Source organism: Zea mays, chromosome 7 (assembly GCF_902167145.1).
Source record: "Zea mays cultivar B73 chromosome 7, Zm-B73-REFERENCE-NAM-5.0, whole genome shotgun sequence".
NCBI lineage: Eukaryota > Viridiplantae > Streptophyta > Magnoliopsida > Poales > Poaceae > Zea > Zea mays.
In genome coordinates this window covers 152,682,818-152,705,155 of record NC_050102.1, presented here as the reverse complement: position 1 = coordinate 152,705,155, position 22,338 = coordinate 152,682,818, and the positions used below count along the sequence as shown (strand labels likewise).

Genomic DNA, 22,338 nt, shown 5'->3' with positions numbered 1-22,338 from the left:
AAAAGAGATGTCGTATGTCAGACTAGAGCGTCAGTTGAAGGTCTCCTCCACCGCTACCCTGCAGGAAAAAAATATTCATGAGAACTCATCCCATGTTGAGATCAATGATTTTTACTTAGAATTAAAGGTGTTGTAACTGAGTTTGTCAAATTATTCGATGTGAGCGTCTGAGATTCTGAAGCTTGTTATAGATGCAAATTGCTATCCAAATATTTCAGTTGCTTATCGAACTCTCTTAACTATACTTGTGACTGTAGTTTTGCTGAAATAAATTTCTCCAAATTGAAGTTGTCGAAGAAATGTCTGAGATCAACTATATCGCAAAAAAAGTTAACTAGCTTGACATTGTGCTCTATCGATAAGGATATATTGAATATATATATAATTAGATGGACCAATAAATCTTTTTTTATATTTAACCTCAGTTAAAGATATAAATATTAGAAATATCATCTGAAATCTGACTAAACTTTAAAAATTGATTTCACGGAAACCATAGCAACATTTGAAAACGAAGCATGCCATGTTAATTACAATTGCATCGTTATAGACGGAGTGGTCGGATTTGTCACTTGCGTAGGTCAGATCGCCACAATCGCAGGCATCAAAGCGCCCGCGCACACGCGTGTCGGCCCATGGGCGCCCCGCGCCTCGCCACATAAACCCCGTGAATCGCGGGGACGGCAGCCCATTCGATCGGCCGGTTGGCCCGCTTCGATCTCCAACGACTCAACGGCCGGTGGTGTTCTCCCTTCCCGTCTCCGGTGCGGCCGTGCTTGTCCATTCCATTCCATCCGCGCGTGGCGTCACCCACCCCTCAACCCTTCATCGGCGCCTGCGCCTCGCACGCTTTCCCCAACTCCCACTCCAACCACCACCGCCCAAATAATCCCGCGTCGCCTACCCGCCCCGCGCGACGCCATGCTCTCTATCTCCTTCCTCGCCAAGCTCCTCGCCATCCTCCTCCGGGACATCCTCCTCCACCTCCACGCCCCCACCATCCCGTCCTCCGCGCACCACTTCTTCTCCACCTAGCGCTTGAACTCGCCTTGCTGCTCCCATGACGAGAGCTCTACAGAGATCTGGCAGCAATAGCCTGGCCTCCCTGCTCCGCGCCGAGCCAGCGGACGATGTGCTCCCCGACTGGAAGCCGACCGAGCGCGATGGCCGCCGCCGCCTCCGCAGGAGGAGGAGCTGCCTCCGGCTGCCCCTCGGCGCGGCCGGTGGCTGCCGCGTCTGCGCCTGCGACGAGATGGACTCCTCCGCCGCCGCCCCGCGCCGGCGCACGCCGGGGAACGACGAAGACGAGGACGGGGCCGCAGTGCAGTGCTTCGCCTGGAAGAAGGGTGACGCCGCCGCGGCGCGCGGGCCGTCGTCAGGAGCTGGCGGCGCGGGTGCGGTGGTGGTGACGGAGGCGGCCGCGGCCGCGGCCGCGGCGTCCCTGGCGGTGCTCCCGGACGACGTGATGGAGATGGTGCTGTGCCGGCTGCCGTTCGCCTCGCTCCTGGCGGCGCGGTGCGTGTGCAGGCGGTGGAAGGACCTCACCGTCGCTCCGCAGTTCCTGCGGATGCGCCGCGAGGAGGAGACCGGGGAGCGCCGGGCGCCGTGGCTGTTCCTGTTCAGTGTGGACGGCGACGTCGGGTGGGGCGCCGCCCCTGCCCCGGCCGTGCACGCGCTCGACGTGGCCGCGCACCGGTGGCGCCGTGTCGGGGCGGCCGGGCTGAAGGGGAGGTTCTTGTTCTCCGTCGCCGGCGTCGGGGACGACCTCTACGTCGTCGGTGGCCGGTCCGGTGGCTCGGATGCCAGCAAGGTGAAGACGCACAAGGGAGTGCTGGTGTTCAGCCCTCCCACCGGCTCGTGGCGGAAGGTGGCGCCCATGCGGAGCCCGCGGTCTCGCCCGGTGCTGGGGGTGTTTGAGATGTCCGCCAGCTGCAGCATTCTCCACACTCGCGCAGAGAAGAACGTCCGGCGCGGCAAGTCTCGGTTGGGTGGTGGCGCATCCGCTGTGTACGAGGACCCGCACCGGCTCTCCCTCAGGCGCCTCCGAATCAGGGACATGCTGGACGAGGACACTGATTCCACTGAGCGCGCTTCGTATCATCACGGCAGATCCGCCGGACACGAGGAGGGCAAGGAAGGCCAACCGAGGCTCGCCATTGTCGCCGTCGGCGGACGCGGTCGCTGGGACGAACCACTGGTGTCGGGGGAGATATACGATCCCGTGGTCGACAAGTGGGTTGAGATTGCCGGGTTTCCCACCGACGTCGGGCTGGCCTGCTCCGGCGTCGTCTGTGGCCGGACGTTCTACGTGTACTGCGAGTCCGACACGCTCGTCGCCTACCATCTGGACAAGGGCTCCTGGGCCGTCATCCAGACGCTCCGCCCGCCTCCGCGGCTCCGCGACTACGCCCCGACGCTGGTGTGCTGCGCGTCGCGGCTGTTCATGCTCTGCGTGTCGTGGTGCGACCGCCACGAGCCGGTGAGCCGTAGGGAGAAGGTGGTGCGGAAGCTGTTCGAGCTTGACCTCGGCTCGCTCCAGTGGACTGACGCGTCGGTGCACCCGGACGCGCCGATGGATCCCCACGCCGCGTTCGCCGTCGGGCAGGACAGGATCTACGCCGTAGAGATGTTCAGGATCTTCGGTAAAGTGCTTGATTTCGTTACTGCCTGCCGGGTTTCGGACGCCGAACAGATGTGGAGCCGGGTTGGCCGGGAAAACGCGGCGACGGAGGCCGACTCCATGTCATGCAGGCTCAAATCTATGGCGGTGCTGCACTTGTAACTGCTGCTTACTTTTGATTTTTTTTTCTTTCTTTATTCCTTTCTTCCTCCTTGTGTGTTGTAGCTTGTAGCGTATAGTCTGGTTGCACAGATTTGTCGTCATCACGGCTTTTCCATTATTCATTTATTTGTAGGCGAATCATACTCGTGGTTCCCGAGATTGTTTTGTATTCTGTGACAGTGATCAGACTCGTATTCTCAACATCTGTATCCGGTACTACCAACTATTCCAGTTACTGTAACAAACATTCCAAGGTCTCAGAGTATTGGCCACATTTCATTGATGAGCCCTAGTTCTTGTTGCTTGCCTTTTTGTCAAGAGCCAAGGCCTTGTTTGGAATCTGAGATAGCTGCTAAAATTAGTGGTAGAGGTTCTAAACAATTAATTTATTAGCTGGCTTAACTCAGCTAATAATTTGTTAGCTGACTAACTATTATATCTAGGGGTTTCAAACAGGGTCTAACCTAACTACCTTGAATGCATTTGTATGGTCCTTAATTTGTGAGTTGTGATTAGTCGCATCTCTATCATTATACATATCATCAATCCATTCGGTTGGTAGAGATCCAGGGAGGCCATGATTTAATTAAGGCATGTGGCACATACATTGTGGCTTAATCATCCTTATCTTGCCCTAGCAGTCTGTACAGAGTAGAGACTGTAGACCACAGATTTAGTGGTTGGCTTTTGCATAGCTCGAGTACGACAAGACACGAGATATCAAATGTTGTCGAATTATCCACGAGACCACGACATATTCGTAGGGGCATGCACCCATGACCCATGCATGCGTACAACTCTTTTATCCGTTCGAAAATTTATCACCACTAGTTCATATTTAAACTAAAACGTGATAAATAAAAAAATAAAACGGAAGGAGTATATCGCTCGCCGCTTGGTCTTGCAGGTTCTAGCTTGATCGTGTCAGCAATTCTGCTCATGATAGGAAAACGTATATTTGCCTGATCACAATCTAGGAAAATGAGGCACATCTTCACTCACGCAAATAAGCAAAATAAACAGGTCTTTCTAGTAGGCCATCACCCTTAGGTTGTGATCATTCATATAGTAGAAATATAGAACCAAAATACCCACAATTCTGGTAGGTAGGTAGGTGCTCTTTATAAAATAATAATAAAAACGATTGCAAGTCATCATAAGCAAAGCTCCAGGCACATGCTTTATCCACCACCAGAACTTTAAAAAAACAAAGCAGTTCCATGATTTCTAAAGTAGAAAAAAAAGAAGAAGAGCAAAGCAGCCTCACAACGCATCAATATATTCCCATTAGCCGGAACCAAATCATCTAGCCATGGACTTTGCAAACAGCATCACAAGAAATGTGTACCAGCCAGTGGGCTACTGATCCAGATCGGCGAGGTGATGTGGCCACGTGCTGTTGGCATCCTGGAGTTGTGCTGCCGATGGCAATTCACCGCTTTTCGGCGCTTAATAACTGCCGAAGCACACCGCTTGGTGGCCCCATGGGCACTCTGGTTGGTACATTACGTTGCTGCCTTCAACTGCCAAACGGCAAGCTGCAGGGCCCCACTGGCGACTGATGCAATGTAATGTAATGGCACTCACCGTGCACAATTAAGAGAAGCACGTGGCAGGCATCACGAACTGATTAATGTGGGCACGGATCCATCCCACCTTTGCAGCTGTTCAGTTCAATCAATCAATCAATCTTTTCTCTTCGGAACAAAACCTGCAGGGCTCCCACAGTGAAAATGTGTGACACTGGATGATGTTGCTCTGCTTACATCTAGCCCAGAGATAGATGAACAAGAAAAATATATGTCAGCATGTACCTCAGTCCCTAGAAGAGCTAATAAGTAAGCTCCTTGCCTTATTGACAACTCGAAATGGTGACCTGCGAACGTGTGTGCTGAGATCTTGTTGCCAAGCTTTAGTTTCTCTCTCTCTCTCTCTCTCTCTCTCTCTCTCTCCACATATATTGTATTATTGTTGAAACGTCACAGTCACAGGAGATAGTGACCACGGAATTTGTGGGCCTCGGGTTCGGTGAGTCTAGTGGCCTGCCCAGCGAACCATGACATCTACAGAAAACCAGAAACACAACTAGTTAGCAAGAAAAATGGTGGGGTTACATTGCATGGTCACTACGGAACACTGAAGAGGACAACCTACTTCTGAAACCGAACCAAAGCAAAAAAGAATAAGTTGTCCTTTTTCAGTATTTTCTATGTAGGTGGACTTTGCAACTTAAATTATACATCAACGTTGATTTTGCTCATGGATGTGATGAACCTGGACGCTCTTTAAGAAATGTGCTTAGTCAACAGTACACCTATGCTCAGCCTTCAACAGGAGGGGTGTGTGCTTGGTGATGAACATTACTCTCTCCAGCTCAAAATACATGTCACTGCCCTCATTTATACAACACCAGAAACATATGTGTCATTTATTTGGCAAGGGCGAGGAAGGAAGGGGGGAATAGCTAGTTCTAGGATGACCTGTATTTTGAAGGAAGTTCTGAATCAGACGGGGTAACTTGTAAAGCAATATGCCAACCACATTCATCTTCATTCTGTATAGTGCCTGAGTCAGAAATATTATGAACATGTAACTGATCCTGAAAAGAATTCCAGACAAATTCCTTCACTCTACCACACATAGCTCTTCTGGATGCACAGCCAAGGGATGCACAGAAATCAAATGATACGACAGCTGATCAACTACTGCATAAATCTCGCTTGAGCTTTCATGTCTAATATCTTCAACTCCAAATTCATGGATGCTGTTGTTTATTTCGATTGAACTAACACCCATATCCTTTCTTGTTCCTCGCTCTTTCATTAACTTCCTGAGTCTTTTCATGTCTTCCCACTGGTTAGTTTCGTATAACAGGTTTGAAATAAGAACAAACAAACCTCCACTGATGCCCTCCAGTTCAAGTAATTGCTTGATCACTTGCTTGCCAATCTTGACATTCCCATGGATTCTGCAAGCTCCAAGCAATGCACCCCAGACCACAACATCAGGCTTCATTGGCATCTCTTTTATTAGACAAACAGCCTTTTCAAGATGGCCGCGTCGGCCAAGAAGGTCAACCATGCAAGCATAATGCTCAACTTCATGCTTAACATTGTAAACATGTCTCATAGATTCAAAGTAATGTTGTCCAGTTTCTAGTAGACCCCCGTGACTGCATGAAGAAAGAAGGGCCACAAAGGTAATCCCATCTGGTGAGGTGTTTCTTACCATTGATCTGAAGAACGTGATTGCATCCAATGCACGACCATGCATTGCCAGCCCCCCAATAATAACATTCCAAGAAACTACATTTCTATTACACATTTCACGAAACAGCCTAATTGCTGTGTCTACCTGACCACATTTTGCATACATGTCAAGAAGTGAATTAATTAGAGATATATCAGGATTGTGGATATTGTCTCTAATATAAAGGTGTACCATCTTCCCTACAGTCAAGTCACCAATTCGCCCACAAGCAGAGAGGACAGGCACTAAGGTAGCCTCATCTGGAGCAGGACCGTGGGATTGCATTTGTTTATAAAGATCCAAAGCTTCATGGTATTGGCCACGTTGAACGTAGCAAGAGATCATGGTATTCCATGAGACTGTGTTCCTCTCTGGCATGTGGTCAAACCAGCATCTTGCAGCATCGACTGAACCATGCTTTGTCTGAGCGCAAAGCATGGATGTCCATGAAACGACACTCTTGATGGGCATCATCTCAAAGCATCTACGAGCCATGCACAGATCCCCACACTTACTGTACATGTCCACCAAAGCGCCTCCAAGAATCAGATCAACCGGAGACCCACTGACCAACATAAGACAATGCACAAGGCGACCAAACTCAAGGTTCCCCTCTTGTGAGCAGGCGAGAAGCAGGCTGGCCAACGTGAACTCATCACCCAAGAACCCTTGACGCCTCATCTCTCCGAACAAGGCGCAGGCCTCTCTAGTATCCCCTGCCTGCGCGTATCCACCGATCATCGAGTTCCACGACACAACATTCCTGCCCGCCATCTCATCAAAGAACCGCCTAGAGTCCCCCAGCGACCCAGCCGACGCATAGGAATGCAGAAGCGCGTTGGCCACAAACACCTGCCCCACAAAGCCAAGCTTCAGAGCGACGCCGTGTACGGCCAGCGCATTATCCCACGCCTGCGCTCTTGTGCACGCCTTGACAACAAATGGCAGGGTAAACTCATTCGGCAGGACCCCTCGCCTGAGCATGCAGCGGTGGAGGCGTAGTGCTTCCCGTGGGCAGTCGCTGTTGCAGTAGGCTCTGGTGATGGTATTGTACATGACCCTGTCCGGGTCAAGAATTCCGTCGAACATACGGCGCGCGTGGCAGATGGCGCCATATCCGGCAGTTACCGAGGCCGAGAGGGCGCAGTAGGAGGCGAGGAGATCGGATGCCACGGACAAGGACCCGTGGACGAGGAGGTGGGCGTGGAGCTGGTTGAGGCGCTGGATGGAGCGGCACTGGCGCAGCAACTTTTTGAGGGACGGGAGATGGCGGGGGGCGGCCGCGGGCGTAAGCATCGAAAGGCGAGGAGAAGCTAGCAGTTTGCGTTTGCGAGGTTAATTGTGTGGGAAAGCCCAGCCCATGGGCCGCGAACAATTCTTACTGGACCCTGGACCAACTGCTTTACATAGCCGGCAGACAGTCTATTTTTGGTTCACACAAAATTACATTTAGGGGCCCTTTAGATCCGTTTATTTTTTTAAAATTATAATTTACTTAATAAAGTAGCCTATTTGATTTGAAATTTGATATTCCACCATTTTATAAAGTCTAGATATAAGTCTATCTCAGATTTATGAGGTAGAGGGAGTTAAGAGCATCTCCAACAGAAATCTTAAACTGAGTTCTAAATTTAAATATAACACTCAAGTCATAAAAAATTGTCTCCAAGAGTCCTAATTTATTACTATTTTTGTCAATTAGATTAAGGACTCGGTGGTTGGGGTATAGGGCGTGTTTAGCATGGCTCTGCTCCACCCCAGAGCAGCTCTACTCCAAAACTCCAGGTGGAGCAACTCTGCTCCAGAGTTTAGATTGTTTCTCATAACCGATGGCAGTGGCAGATAAATAACTCCAAACTCCATAATTAGGTTGTTTTTTTGGAGTTCCCGGAGTAGCAAAAGAGACACTTTAAAAATTGTACTACAACTCCAAAAACTCGATAGAGTTTACAACTCTGGAGTTAGAGTGTTCGGCATGCCCTGCCAGCTCTTCTTTAGAGTTTTGCTCTGGAGCCATGCGAAACACGCCTACCCATCGACCTGAGCTTTATCTCTCCATTTTCCTCTAAACCAATTGATAGGAACTGTTGTTGGAGTTAAAAAAAGCAGAAAAAAGGACGCCAACACTTTTGATGGGTAAAGACAAAAACCAGAAAACACTTTATTATAGGGTCGATCGACTGTTTGAGTTCAAAAAAGTTAATTGAGCCCTAAACATTTTAAACCATGTCTTATTTTAAGTTTTAGGATTTATGGTTGGAGATGCATTATAAGCTCAACTAGAAAATACTGGTTTCCTCATGTGAATTTGCCCCTGTGTTTTTAGTGCTATGAAACTTTAGCAGCGATTAATCACACAACATTTCAATAAATACATACGCAAATATTTCAAATCTAAGCAATGTTTAACAAGCTGAGCATGCTTAACCAAACATCAACTAAATCCGAGGGCTACGTAGTAGTAGTACCATCTTTTTATTAATTATTTTTCTTTAATTTGTTTATTTGGCATTAATCTAGCAGGACCTAAAACAAGAGGACGATGGTTTTGGATTTAAAAAAAAACCCTGAAAATTTGCCTTCAGAATAGGAGCAACAACGCCAGACCCCCTTTTAATGCATTGGAAACCTTAGTACTTTAGGCGAATTGGGATGCAGATCTCGTCATGGCATTGCATTGCTTCTCTTTTTGGTCCAATATATTTTGGAATGGACGTATTCTTTTGCCCTCGCAGCATCTGTATTATGGGCCGCGCGGCTAGGCCCATTGGACGACTGTTTGGGACAGCTAATTGGGTCACAGAAATTCCGGCACCGACATAACATTCTCGACCCAGAAATATCTCTTCTCAGCTACCAAAAAAAAAAACATTCCTGGTGTGTTGAAAAAAAAAGGAAATTATGCGTCGCTAGGTGCTACTCCTCCGTATATACATGAAAATAATTAGTTAGTACATTCAAAAAGGAGCCACCACCATTGCGTGATACATATGTGGACACATGAAAAAAAACACATCACTGTATATTGTAGGGCAACTAGGCTAACAGTAGGAGGAGGACAGCAGGAGGCATATTGCGTATCAGCCGTCCCTTCCACAGGTTCTCTCTCTAATATATTTTCGGCAGCGAGGAACGGAAGGCCAGCATCCCAGCAGTTCGTACAGCCAGCCAATGCTGCTGTACCTGTACACGAACAACTAGCCTTCCTCCTGCCTGGGCCATATATTCCTTGACCATCCTACAATATTCCTACTCATACACAAAAACAAAACGCTCGGTCGATGGTTCGCGAGACTCTGACCACACGCATAGCCAGCCAACAGAACAGATTGGTACATTCTAGAGTTGATAACGTACGTAAAATAAAGCTTGTTTAAAAAACGTATATATATAGTTAAATAAAGCATGGAAAAGGACGTGGAAGATCCGGGTTGCAAACTCTCTGTCTGTTCTGTTCTGTTAAATAATAACGCATGAAAACAGATCGGCGTCCAGCGTTTTGCACCCATTATATTAGCAAGCTCTCTGTCTGTTCTGAATAAACTAGAGCAAGCGAGCCTGGGCGGGAGAAAGAAGCACGCAAGGTCTATCTCAATATATTTGAACGTCTGAGCTGATGCGACCTGCGACGTACGTGGCGTTTCGCTGGGATTTTCGGCTAAATAAGTACACTTCGGTTGCAGCACGATCTTGCAGACACGGACTGATGATGATGACGAGCGGAAGCTCTCCTTGTGATTACTTGCAAGTTGCCACAGCTGACAGCGCAGGCATGGCTGTGTTCCCGTCCGTGTATAGATGTCCAAACGGGCCACCCGGCACGGGCACGGCCCGAACCCGATTCGGCCCGGTCCAAATAGTGCCGGGCCAGGCACGACCCGTTAATAGATCGGGCCGGGCCGTGCCGGCCCACGTGCTCAGACGTGTGCCCAAGCACGGCACGTCCATGCTAGGATCGTGCCGGGCCGGCCCTAAAACCCGGCGTGCCAAACAGGCCGTGCCGCGCACTGGCCCGCCCAACAGCTCAATTTATAACAGCCCAGTTATCACAGATTACAAACCAGTTATAACAGATTACAGAACAGGTATAACATATTTTAACAGATCAGTTATAACATAAAAATATATTACACACAGATTACATACAAAACATATTACACACACAGAAAAAACATATTACACAAGTTAGAACAGATCACTCGCAGACACAAATATGCAAATGAAATAAATTATATGGAGCTGTTAGTGCAATGGCTGCCTCATTAAAAACCTTCTTAGGTAAAAACTCACACCTCGTGAGAAAACCCTAAGAAGGAAAAAAGAGTGCAGCCCAGCTCCTAAGTTCATTAGTTTATTACAATCCACAACTCCACAGTTCATAAGTTTATACACGCATACAACTCATAAGACATAAGACATGCAGATCCACCTAAGCATTTTCAGCATTCCTAGATAGTGTTGTTGGGTCATCAAGCCAAAGGTTTTCATGCTCAGCTTCAAGTTCTTGTGTGTCCTCCTCCACACTGTGTTGCAGGTGAGCGTCATCGAGTTCCCAATCTTTGATGCAGGACAAGATCTCAACCATATCAGGAGCTAGTCGTCGGCGGCGCTCTTCAATCACCCTGCCAGCAAGACTAAAGGTAGATTCTGAAGAAATAGTAGATGCTGGCACGGTTAAGACATCCTTAGCAAGTAGTGAAAGAATAGGATAAGTTAATTTATGCTGATGCCACCAAGATAGGACATTGAAGTCCTCATCAAACTCAGTGATAGTGTCACTGTCTAAGTAGGAAGCTAGCTCAGATGTTGATGCAACAGTAGAGATAGATTGAGGGGTAGAAGAAGAGGAACCTGGTCTCCTTCCTAGTGTAGAAGAATACTCACCATCAAGGTCATCTTCACCATATATCAGAGGTAAGACAAATAGAACCAACATCACTGTTAAGAGTACCAATTAAGTTCTGCATACGCTCATTATATAATTTAACCATGTCCCTAGCAGTGGTTTGCCTAGAAACATGCACAAATCTAGGGTTATGAGCTCGATTAATGTAACATTGAAAAGCAGCAGTAGAACCATGCCATAGAGGCAGATCATCCCTAGCAATTAAACGGCATAGTTCAGTCCTAGCAACAGCAGGAGAGTACTCCCAACGCTGCAAAGTACCATCAGCATTGTACTTAAGCACCGATTGGACTTGGCCAGAGCGTTCATGTGCTTTCTTAGAAGGACAATTATGTCGCAACAAATGGCCAGTACCAGAACTAGATCGAGCACTGAGTGTTTGCTTACAGTGCTTGCAACGAGCAGCATACCTGACTTTCTTACCATCGACAGTCTTAGTCAATTCATCGAAGTCATTCCAGCACTTGGACCTTTTCTTCAATTTGGTACCACTAGCATCAGGATCATTCTGACTAGGATCAAGGACTGGTGGGCTTGTGGATCCAGTGCCCGTACCAATTTGAGAGCTGACAACAGTATCAACTTCAATAGGATCCCCATGGGTGTCACCGAACCCCAGAAAGTACCTAGCATCCTGCGCCTCATTGTGATCCTCAAGCCGGCGCTCCTCCTCCTCTGCAGCCGCGTCAAGGTCCATGACCCCGACTTCGACCACGAGCCCGAGGAGCTAAACCAGCTAGACCTGTCAACTGTCGACTCCGGTTCCTCAACGACTGCAATGTACCAAAACTTAAATTAAACTAAATTCTACAAATAGGCTACATTAACCAGAGACAAATAAACATTAAAGACATACCTTTGAAAGCCGGAGCACCAGAGACGACAAGTCGACAACAAAGAGGCTGGATTCTGGGACTGGGAGACAGCCAGATGCGAGTGAGGAGGTCAGGAAGACACCGAAGCAAGTGAACAGCAACAGCAAGCGAACATAGCCAACATATGTACTGCACCAAATCTAGATGAACATAGCACAAGGTACTGCACCAAATCTAGATGAACATAGCCCACAACCACTGCACCAAAACAGCAACTGGGAGACACCGAAGCAAGCGAACATAGCACAACCACAGCCACTGAGCCACCGCCCACCAGCAAGCGAACAGCAACAGCAAGCGAACATAGCAAACATAGGTACTGCACCAAATCTAGATGAACATAGCACAAGGTACTGCACCAAATCTAGATGAACATAGCACAAGGTACTGCACCAAATCTAGATGAACATAGCCCACAACCACAGCAACTGAGCCACTGAGCACAACCACTGCACCAAAACAGCAACTGGGAGACACCGAAGCAAGCGAACATAGCACAACCACAGCCACTGAGCCACCGCCCACCAGCAAGCGAACAGCAACAGCAAGCGAACAGCGACCAGCAAAGCTACAAGATCTAGATGAGTTCTGCACAGCTACAGCAACCGAACTGCACCAAATCTAGATGAGTTCTGCACAGCTACAACTACAAGATGTGTTCTAAACAGCTACAACTACAAGCAAGCGAACAGACATAGACGGAGGGAGGGATGAGGGAGGAGGACGGAGTACCGGAGTCTGGAGCCGGTAGCGACGGTCGACGTCGAGGAGCGGAGGGGTTAGGGTTAGGGTTAGGGAGTACCAGAGAACACAGACGGAGGGAGGGACGAGGACGGAGCACCAGAGCCTGTAGCGACGGCCGACGGTCCGACGTCGAGGAGTCGCGGACGTCGAGGAGGAGCGCCGCCGCCGAATCGCCTTGGAATCGCCTCGGAGCTGGGAGTCGCGGACTCGCGGTTAGGGTTGTGTGTGTGAGTGTGCGGTGGGGGAGTGGACGAGTGGGCTACTGGGCTGGGGACCTGGGGAATTAACGTGGGGCAGGCATTACCGCGTCCGCGTGGGCTGTGCTGGCTAACGGGCCGCCGCCGTGCCGGCCTGTAGCGCGTGCCGGGCCGGGCCATAGCACGCGGGCCTCTATTGCCGCCCAAACCCGACCCGCTCAACGGGCCGTGCCGGCCCGAGCCCGTTCCCACCCGTGCCGGGCCGTGCTTGGGCCGGGCCAGATTCGTGCCGGGTCACGGGCTAAACGGGCGGCCCGCACTGTTTGGACATCTATACGTCCGTGTCTGCAGGGAGAACCCCAGCACGGCCTGAATTTAGTAATACGTTGCATGATTTTGGTGAACTCGTGTTTTACGATTACTATCCTTCACAGTGGGGGAACGTAAGGCTATCTCCAACCATTTTTACCCTCAAATCCCCTGTCTCTACTTTCTATACATATATAAATATCTTGCTCTCAATCATTTTCTCATATTTCACCTTCACTCTAACTCTCTCTCTATTCAGTTTCTCTTTGTATTTTAACTGAGTTATTTGACTTTTCAAATCAGATTTTGAAGTTTTAAAAGTTGGTACAATATTTATAGTATCGTAATACATATTATTATTTATTAAATAAGATTAATTTTAACAGTAAATAAAATTAATTAGTAGAGAGTAGAAGATTAGAGCAGGGTCCCGAGCGAAAGTCGTTGCGCGACGACGGGGCGGCCGAGCTCACAGCAGGCTGGGGAGCGGGACCGGTGTCCCGTTTTAAAAGAGCGTAAGAGCATCTCTAAGAGATTCCCAGAAATTAATTATACTAATACAGTTCTATACTAATATATTTGTATCACTAGTACAATTTGGCTCTATACAAGCGGTAGGATTTTTACATCACAGGCGGTTCGGTTAGAAAACCGCCTGTGATGTCCCAGGCGGTTTAGTACGCCTGTGATGTAATAGTATCACAAGCGGTTTTTGTTTAGGACCGCCTGTGATGCTCTATCCTTTTCACAAGCGGACCCTAAGACAAAACCGCATGTGATTGTAAAAATATGAAAATACAATTTAAATATGAAAATAATTTTAATTTTTAACAGAAATATGCAAATACAATTTAAATGAATTAATATTTAATTTTTAACAATAATATGCAAATACAATTTAAATGAATTATAATAGCACACATAGATAACTAGAGAGATTTTAAATTAATTGGCAACCACAATTCATAGTCGATCATACATGATAACAAATACAATTTGATTCATACAATTTTTCATGAACTACCATTTTTCCGCATGTATGGCTTTAAGTTCTTATCAATTTTCTTTTCCACACGCTTGATTCTCTCTGGACCGTTAAAGACGAACATCTCTTCATACTTATTGTATTCCTCATCTTGGTCTCCCACATTCTCAACTCCAACAATTTTTTGCTTTCCAGAAATAACTACATGCATCTTCTCATCTGCTGGATCGAGTACATAGAACACTTGTGCAACACATTCGGCGAGAACCCACGGGTCATCTTTATATCCTACTTTCTTTAAGTCTACCAGTGTGAGTCCGTAGTTATCCACTATCACCCCCACGGGATGTTGTACCCATTGGCACTTAAACAAGGGTATTTTCATGCTTGGGCCATAATCAAGTTCCCATATTTCCTCTATGAATCCAAAATATGTGGTCTTCTGTCCATGTAGGTCAAAAGCATCGATACGAACACCGCTATTTTGTGCAACACTTTTCATGTCTTTTGATTTAGTGTAGAATGTGTACCCATTGATGTCATATGCTTGCCATGATGTCACAAAACACGATGGCCCAGAAGCCAAATTCTTCATTGTTTTCTCATCCGAAGAGTCTCCGAATGGGATGTTTTTGTCCATTAACCATTCGCTGAAACGATGTTTGTGCTCCCTCATGATCCAGTCCTCTGTGCGGTTCTGATTTTCTTTACGAAGCTCATTCAGGTGTTCCTCTATGTAAGGCTCGGCTATCGTGAGATGTTGTAGTACACTACCATGAGCACAATGTACTAGCTTGTAATCCTCAACGCGAAAAGTTTTCTTGCCCATTCTCCCTCTCCCACATAGTTTACCCTCATGTTTAGGTACAGGCACACCTATCATTGTTCCGTCACTGATGTAATCTATACAGCTCTCAATCACTTCTTCTGTAGTGTATCCCTCCATGATTGAACCCTCTGGGTGAGCGCGATTTCGCACATAACCTTTTAATACTCCCAGGTATCGCTCCAACTGAAACATATGATGTAAATATAGTGGCCCTAATATTTTTATCTGATCCACGAGATGTATGATTAGGTGTACTTGCATATCAAAAAATGATGGAGGAAAACACATTTCAAGCTTGCACATAGTCTCGATGATGTATGCCTTTAGATAGTCCAAGTCTTCTAAAGCTATTACTTTTTGTGAAACCGCATTGAAAAAGTAACACAAGCGTGTGATGACAACTTTGACATGCTCTGTTTCGAGGGCTCTTACCGCAATTGGGAGGAACACCGTCATCATCACATGGCAGTCATGAGAGTTGTAGCCAAATAGAGACAAGTCCTTCATCCTGACTAGTCTGCTGATATTGGATGAGAAACCTGTGGGCACTTTGACCCCACGCAAACATTTGCAAATCTTTGTTCTCTCCTCAACTGACAAGTTGTAGCTAGCTGGGGGGAGGTAAGGCTTCCCTTTGCCACTATCCACTGGATGAAGTTCCGGTCTGATTTGAAGATCTACTAGATCATTGCGTGATTTAAGTCCGTCTTTTGTCTTACTCGGCATGCCCAGCAAGGTTCCAATGATGCTGTCAAAAACATTTTTTGTTACATGCATCAAATCAATGCTGTGGCAAATTTCCATATCCTTCCAGTATGGGAGGTACTTGAAAAATATTGATTGCTTCTTGAAAGTTGTGTAAGTTGAAGGGTCAGTTCTCTTTCTCTTTTCTCCTTTGTTTTTTCCCTTTCCGAATACAACATGAATGTTCTTTACAATTTCAAAAACAAGTTTCCCACTATAAGGCTTTGGTGCACCTTCACTTTCCAGTTGATTGTTAAATTCCTCTTTCATCTTTCGGTACTTATGCTGCTTCATCAAGAACCGTCTGTGTCCCATGAACACCAACTTCTTGGATGATTTAAGGTACATGGAAGCAGTTCCATCGACGCACACTACACAACCATTCTTTCCTTTAGTCTTTTGCCCTGATAGTGTGGCGCCACCGGGAGAATCATGGATGGTAACAAATATAATTGCTCTTAAGTTGAAATACTCACGGCAATACTCATCCCATATTCTAACTCCTTCATTCCAGAGCTTTGTCATATCTTCCATAAGAGGTTCTAGGAACACATCAATATCAACACCAGCTGATTTCGGACCTTGAATAAGAATAGTCAACATAATATACTTTCTTTTGTGACACAGCCATGATGGAAGGTTGTACATCGTTAAAGTCACGGGCCAGGTGCTATGTACACTTCTTTTTTTCACCAAATGGATTCATTCCGTCTGTACCCAAAGCAAATCTTACATTTCTGGTTTCTTTGGCAAACTCAGGATACATAAGATCGAAATTTTTCCATTGTGATGCATCAGCAGGGTGTCGAATCTGTTTGTTATTCTGCTTGCGATTTTCAGCATGCCAACGCATAAGCTCAGCCTCCCTAGGGTTTGAGAACAAACGTTTTAAGCGATCAATTACTGGAAGATACCACATCACCAAAGCTGGGTTCTTTGACTTCTTTTTCCCATCCATGTCATCAAAAGTGTCATCGTCACTTTCAGGTCCAATAGTGGATTTCTTGTTTTTATTTTTCTTCTGGAATTTTTTTACACAGTCTTGATTGTAGCTCTTCTTGTATCGACTGACATTGCAAACTGGGCATCTTGATGCGTTCTCAAAATCGCCACGATACAGAATACAATGGTTCGGACATGCATGAATTTTTTGCACACCTAGAGCTATGGGAGATATAAGCTTCTTCGCTTTATAAGTGCTTGTTGGTAGTTTGTTGGGTTTTGGTAGTAATTGAGACAGAAAATTCAAAAGATCTGTGAAGCTAGTATCAGACCATCCGGCGCTAGCCTTCAACTTCAGAAGTTCTAGAACTGTACGCAGTGTAGTAAACTCTTTGTCACAACCCTTTGATTCATCATATAAAGGTTCTTTTGAGGCACTTTCCAGTCCCTCCATTTTAGATAGCCCTTTCTGCGATCCCACAGAACTTAACATTTCTGGTTCCATATGGCGCAACATCTCTTCACAATCAAATTCTTCAAATTCTTGATTAGCATCCACATTATCCACTTTACCATCAACTTTAAGATCTAAAATTCCGACAACTCTCTCGTCATTACCAGGCACTTCACACGGATCCAACTCACCATGTTCTGACCATATCGTGTAATTGTTTTTAAACCCTCTTTTTAGCAGATGTGATTGGATTACTCCTATATCTCTCCAAGCTATCTTATTATCACAATCGATGCACGGACATAATATCTCCTTGCTCTTTCGCAAATTCGCGTGCTTGTTGGCCGCTTCAATAAAGCTTCTCAAATTTCGAATGTACGACGGATGTGGTCTTGGCACATTGTACATCCAACCTCGGTCCATTACCTATCCCTATATTGATTAACGTCAATATCGAGATGTAACATGAAAAAATAAATGTTCATTAAAGTGAAACAAGATCATATCGAGATGTACCTAGTACATGAGACAAAATTTTTTAAAATATCCCTAATTAATTGAATTTAATCCCTAAATCATGAACGAATTAATGTGCATGAAAATGAAACAAGATTGCAGCAATATAGGTACCTTGAGGTGAGACAACTCTTCAAAAAAATCTTTAAATTAGATCAACTACAAGTCCAAATCTTGAAATTCCTGAGTTTTTCTTCAATTCCGGTCTATATTACAAAATTGAGGCAAAAAATCGTATCAAAATGAGAAAGAAAACAAACGGAGATCATATATATGCATAAACTCTTGAAATCAAGCCCGAAAATCAAAAACAAAACCTTCTCCCCGTAGATCAAAAAAATCCGCCGCCGCTACAGTAGTGTGCAGCCTAGCGGCGTCGGGCTCTGGAAGTTAGGGTTCCTGCGCTGGAACCGAGCCTTTTATACTACATACACATCACAGGCGGATTTTAAGAAAAACCGCTTGTGTTGTATAACATCACAAGCGGTTTTCTATTTCGACCGCCTGTGATGTTTACATATCACAGGCGGTCGAAATAGAAAACCGCTTGTGATGTTATACATCACAAGCGGTTGTTCTAAAAATCCGCCTGTGATGTGTTTACTATATAAAAGCCTCGGTACGGTGGCTTAGGGTTTAGTTTTCACCCGGAGCTGATACTACGCCGCCAGGCTGCTGCGCCGCCGTTCCCGTCCCCGTCTCCGAGCCGTGAGCGCCCGCCACGCCGTCGCCGAGCCCGAGCCCAAGCGCCACCGTCTCCGAGCTGGGCGCCCGTCCTCGTCCCCGAGCGCCACCGTCTCCGAGGCCAAGCTCCACCGTCCTCGTCCCCGAGCCCGAGCGCCGCCGAGCCCGAGCGCCGAGCCCGCCGCCGTGCCCATCTCCGAGTGCGCCACCGTCCCCGTCCCCGTCCCCGTCCCCGAGCCCAAGCGCCACCGTCTCCGAGGCCAAGCGCCACCGTCTCCGTCCTCGAGCCCGAGCGCCGCCGAGCCCGAGCGCCGAGTGCGCCGCCGTGCCCATCTCCGAGCCCTCGGTGCACTCCTTGATCATGCCTTAATTACTTGTTAAAAATTCATGCCTTGATTACTTGTTTTTGCTAGTCATGCCTTAATTATTGTTAATCTTATATTGTTAATGTTGGTCATTATGCTTATATTGTTGGTGTTTTCACTTACATATTTTGTTAAGGTCACCATTTTTGCTTTAGTAGCTTGTATCCCTTGTGATTAAATGTTGGTAATTATGCTTATGAACAATTTTGTCATGGATAGTTGATGCAACTACTAGGACCCCTTCTTGGTAGAAAATCTCCATAGTGATTGGGGAAACAAGTCTATTTTTAGTGCTTATGGCCACATACATCATGGAAGTACATAGCCATGGCAATGTTATTATCTCCCTATGTTATAAGACTTGTTCTTATCTCCCTTCTTAGTTTTTTGACTACCTATCTTTGCTTCCCAACCCTATGTTATAAGACTTGTTCTTATCTCCCATCTTTGACTTGTTCATAGCCATGACAATGTTATTTGGACCCCTCTTTTTGCCCTATAAGCCACATCCTTGTTTTCCCTCTGATCCCTGCCTTTGTTGCGATCTCAATGTTGATTGTGAGACTTGGCCATTTTCAGTTTCAGAGATGGAAAAAGAGCCACTTGACATGGTTGAGAGCTCAGTTCGAGTCATCGAGACACATGTTGACATCATTCGCAGTCTAGTGACTGATGGGGTTGTGGATACTAGTGAACCGGAATCAGTGTACACACTTAAGACCACTTTGTTTCAAATTGGAGATGTATGCGACATGCTTGAGAAGTGTGCTCTGTCCATCAAAAAGTATGCTGACTCCAAGAGGGCTAAAATTATTCAAGATGAAGCCCTGCAATATGCTGAAGATGATGAAGCTGCAGATGATTTGGAGGAACTCCCAAGCCCAGATCTCCTTACTCAAGCCGACATATTGGAAAAATATTTTGGAATTGAGTATGATAGCGACCAGTCAAGGGGTTGTTGATGTTTAGTCCTAAACAACACGATATGAGTATCGTAGGTTTCACTCTTAGAGATAATGTATTTTGTATGAACCTCTTAGAGAGTGTCAAGTCAATGAACTATCTTCGAGTACTATTGGGAAGTGTATCTCTTTGATGTATTTTTTTTCTAGTGATATCGATGGTGCCGAGTAGCACCAAATTTGGACTTGTGTCCATATCTATAGATGCTAGTAGTTGAGCACTAGCGCCTACAATCTTGACTACCTCATCCCTATTCTCTGTTTGGGACTTATATGGAGAATGGCGTCGGCGGAATGCCTGAATCGGCAGACCCCAAGAAGAGATTAAGTCCTGTAGTCTACCACCTCCCGTTATTTGTGGGCTTCACCGATGGCTGGAAACATTTGGTGATAGCAAACGACCTTCGGGTTGAAGACGTCTGCGAGCTTGTTAAGGGGCCAGACGATGGTGAGCCGGTGTACTATGTCCGGATGTGTGGTCACAAAATCTAAAGCTGCCCCGGCTGCATGTGTGTGCTTCTCTTCTCTTAGGTGGGGTGCTAAGTGATCTTAGTAGCCGACATAAGAGAAGAGAAGCGCACAGATGAAGCCGGGGCGGCTTTAAATTTTGTGACCACACATCTGGACAGAGTACACCGGCTCACCATCGTCTGGCCCCTTAACAAGCTCGCAGACGTCCCCAGCCCGAAGGTCGTTTGATGTCACCAAATGTTTCCCGCCCTCGGTGAAGCCCACAAATAACGGGAGGTGGTAGACCACAGGGCTTAATCTCTTCTTGGGGTCCTACAGGGCTTAATCTCTTCTTGGGGTCCTTCAGCATGGCTGTGATGTTATAATGCTGAAGGACCCCAAGAAGAGATTAAGCCCTGTAGTCTACCACCTCCCGTTATTTGTGGGCTTCACCGATGGCTGGAAACATTTGGTGATAGCAAACGACCTTCGGGCTGAAGACGTCTGCGAGCTTGTTAAGAGGCCAGACGATGTTGAGCCGGTGTACTATGTCCGGATGTGTGGTCACAAAATTAAAAGCTGCCCCGGCTGCATGTGTGTGCTTCTCTTCTCTTAGGTGGGGTGCTAAGTGATCTTAGTAGCCGACATAAGAGAAGAGAAGCGCACAGATGAAGCCGGGGCGGCTTTAAATTTTGTGACCACACATCCGGACAGAGTACACCGGCTCACCATCGTCTGGCCCCTTAACAAGCTCGCAGACGTCCCCAGCCCGAAGGTCGTTTGATGTCACCAAATGTTTCCCGCCCTCGATGAAGCCCACAAATAACGAGAGGTGGTAGACTATAGGGCATAATCTCTTCTTGGGGTCCTTCAGCATTATAACATCACAGCCATGCCTTCTCTATCTAACTGCATTGGAAAGTGCCTTTTCTCCAAGTTCCCTTATTGATGGAACCAGTATATCAGACTAACAGTATATCCCTTTATCGATGGAACCAGCTTGAATGGCAGACAACGAGCAGCCTAGTATGGATGTGGTCTGCACCGGTGCGTCTAACAAAGTTGATGAAGACGCGACCAAACTTGAATGGCAGACAACGAGCAGCTCCAGTGAAGGGAGCGGGGAGAATAGTTCTAGTGACGACAATCCTTGTACTCCTATACCTCCAAGGAAGAAAAAAACATCAGATGAGCTTGATGCCGACTATATTCCCAACGATGAAGAGGTAAATAGAAATATGTCGACTATATTGTAAAATAATGTTCATATATGAAAGGCCATTAATTTTTTCACTATATAGATTTCAAATGAAGAGAAGAAAGAGGATGCATCTTCTACACGAAACACGGAGGATGCTCCGATGCCTGAATCATCCGTTTCACATAAGCGGAAACGAGGGCGACGAGGTCCAAATCAGATGAAAGAAGGTGCAGTTATGTATGTAACAAAACTAAATGCAGAGGGGTTTCCTGAAGAACCACTTGACGTGGTTACAAAGTTTCGAAATTCCTGCGGGGCTAATGTTAGAGATATAGTGCCAATCACACTTCAAAAATGGAAGGATTTAGATGAAGACACCCGCAACAAGCTATGGGCTAAGTTGTCTGAGTCATTCAAGTTCCCAAAATGCACAGAGGATGCAGTAAGGAAGTCGATGCTCTCTGCTATGGCCAAGATGTTTCGTGGGTGGAAGGCCGAGATGAATAGGGACTTTGTTAAGAAGAATAAGGTTCCTCCGCCCAAGAAAATGGGGAAAATCACTCAAGCTCAGTGGGAGGAATTTGTTCGTCAGAAGACCGAACTGAAGGCCAAAGAACTGGGCGAAACTAATTCTCAGAGAGCGAAGATGAACAAACACCCCCATCGCCTGGGGTCAAGCGGATATCACCATAAAGTTGTGCAGTGGAACAAGATTATCGAGGAAGCTATTACTAACGGCACTTTGGACCCAATATTAAAAGATATCGATGAGAGAGCTATTCGTTGGATCTTAGGTCGAGCAGGTTTGAGTGAGGACGACAAACTTGTGCATCCAGAATTGGTAGGCGAAGTTTCGTCAAAAATTCAAGAATATGCAGATAAGAGAAAAAAAGGAGAATTTAAGCCTCGGAGGGAGAATGACATATTAACTGCAGCCCTAGGCAATCCTGAACACACTGGACGGGCTCGGGGAATCTCTTCTAAGATTTCCTGGAGAGAGGCGTTTCCAGAGTATGTGTCGTCATATAGGAAACACGAGAAGTCGAAAAGGACCCTTGAAGAGACTATTGATGAAAGGGTACAAAAGGCTATTAATGACGTGATGAACAAAATGAAGAAAACAGAATGCATATCATTTGAACTC

The 22,338-nt window shown here is 46.5% G+C and overlaps 2 protein-coding genes across 11 annotated transcripts; one reads left to right on the top strand and one right to left on the bottom strand.

The window, feature by feature from the left end:
• Positions 1-692: 692 nt before the first annotated feature.
• Positions 693-3,061, top strand: LOC100272966 (F-box/kelch-repeat protein At5g42350). The gene has a single exon (XM_020541227.3). The coding sequence runs from the start codon at positions 1,061-1,063 to the stop codon at positions 2,780-2,782; it is 1,722 nt and encodes a 573-aa protein (XP_020396816.1). The 5' UTR covers positions 693-1,060; the 3' UTR covers positions 2,783-3,061.
• On the bottom strand, positions 2,955-7,376 carry LOC100274179 (uncharacterized). Of its 10 annotated transcripts, none has more exons than XM_035960428.1 (4): positions 5,263-7,369; positions 5,057-5,171; positions 4,597-4,845; positions 3,886-4,493 (listed from the first exon to the last, which is right to left on the bottom strand). In XM_035960428.1, exon 1 carries the CDS (start codon positions 7,325-7,327, stop codon positions 5,408-5,410), a length of 1,920 nt encoding a protein of 639 aa, XP_035816321.1. In that variant the 5' UTR covers positions 7,328-7,369; the 3' UTR covers positions 3,886-4,493; positions 4,597-4,845; positions 5,057-5,171; positions 5,263-5,407. The 10 variants fall into 10 exon arrangements, with proteins under 10 accessions (XP_020395966.1, XP_035816321.1, XP_035816322.1 ...); XM_035960429.1 differs by having other exon boundaries at positions 5,097-5,171; XM_020540377.2 differs by having other exon boundaries at positions 2,955-4,845.
• Positions 7,377-22,338: the final 14,962 nt, after the last annotated feature.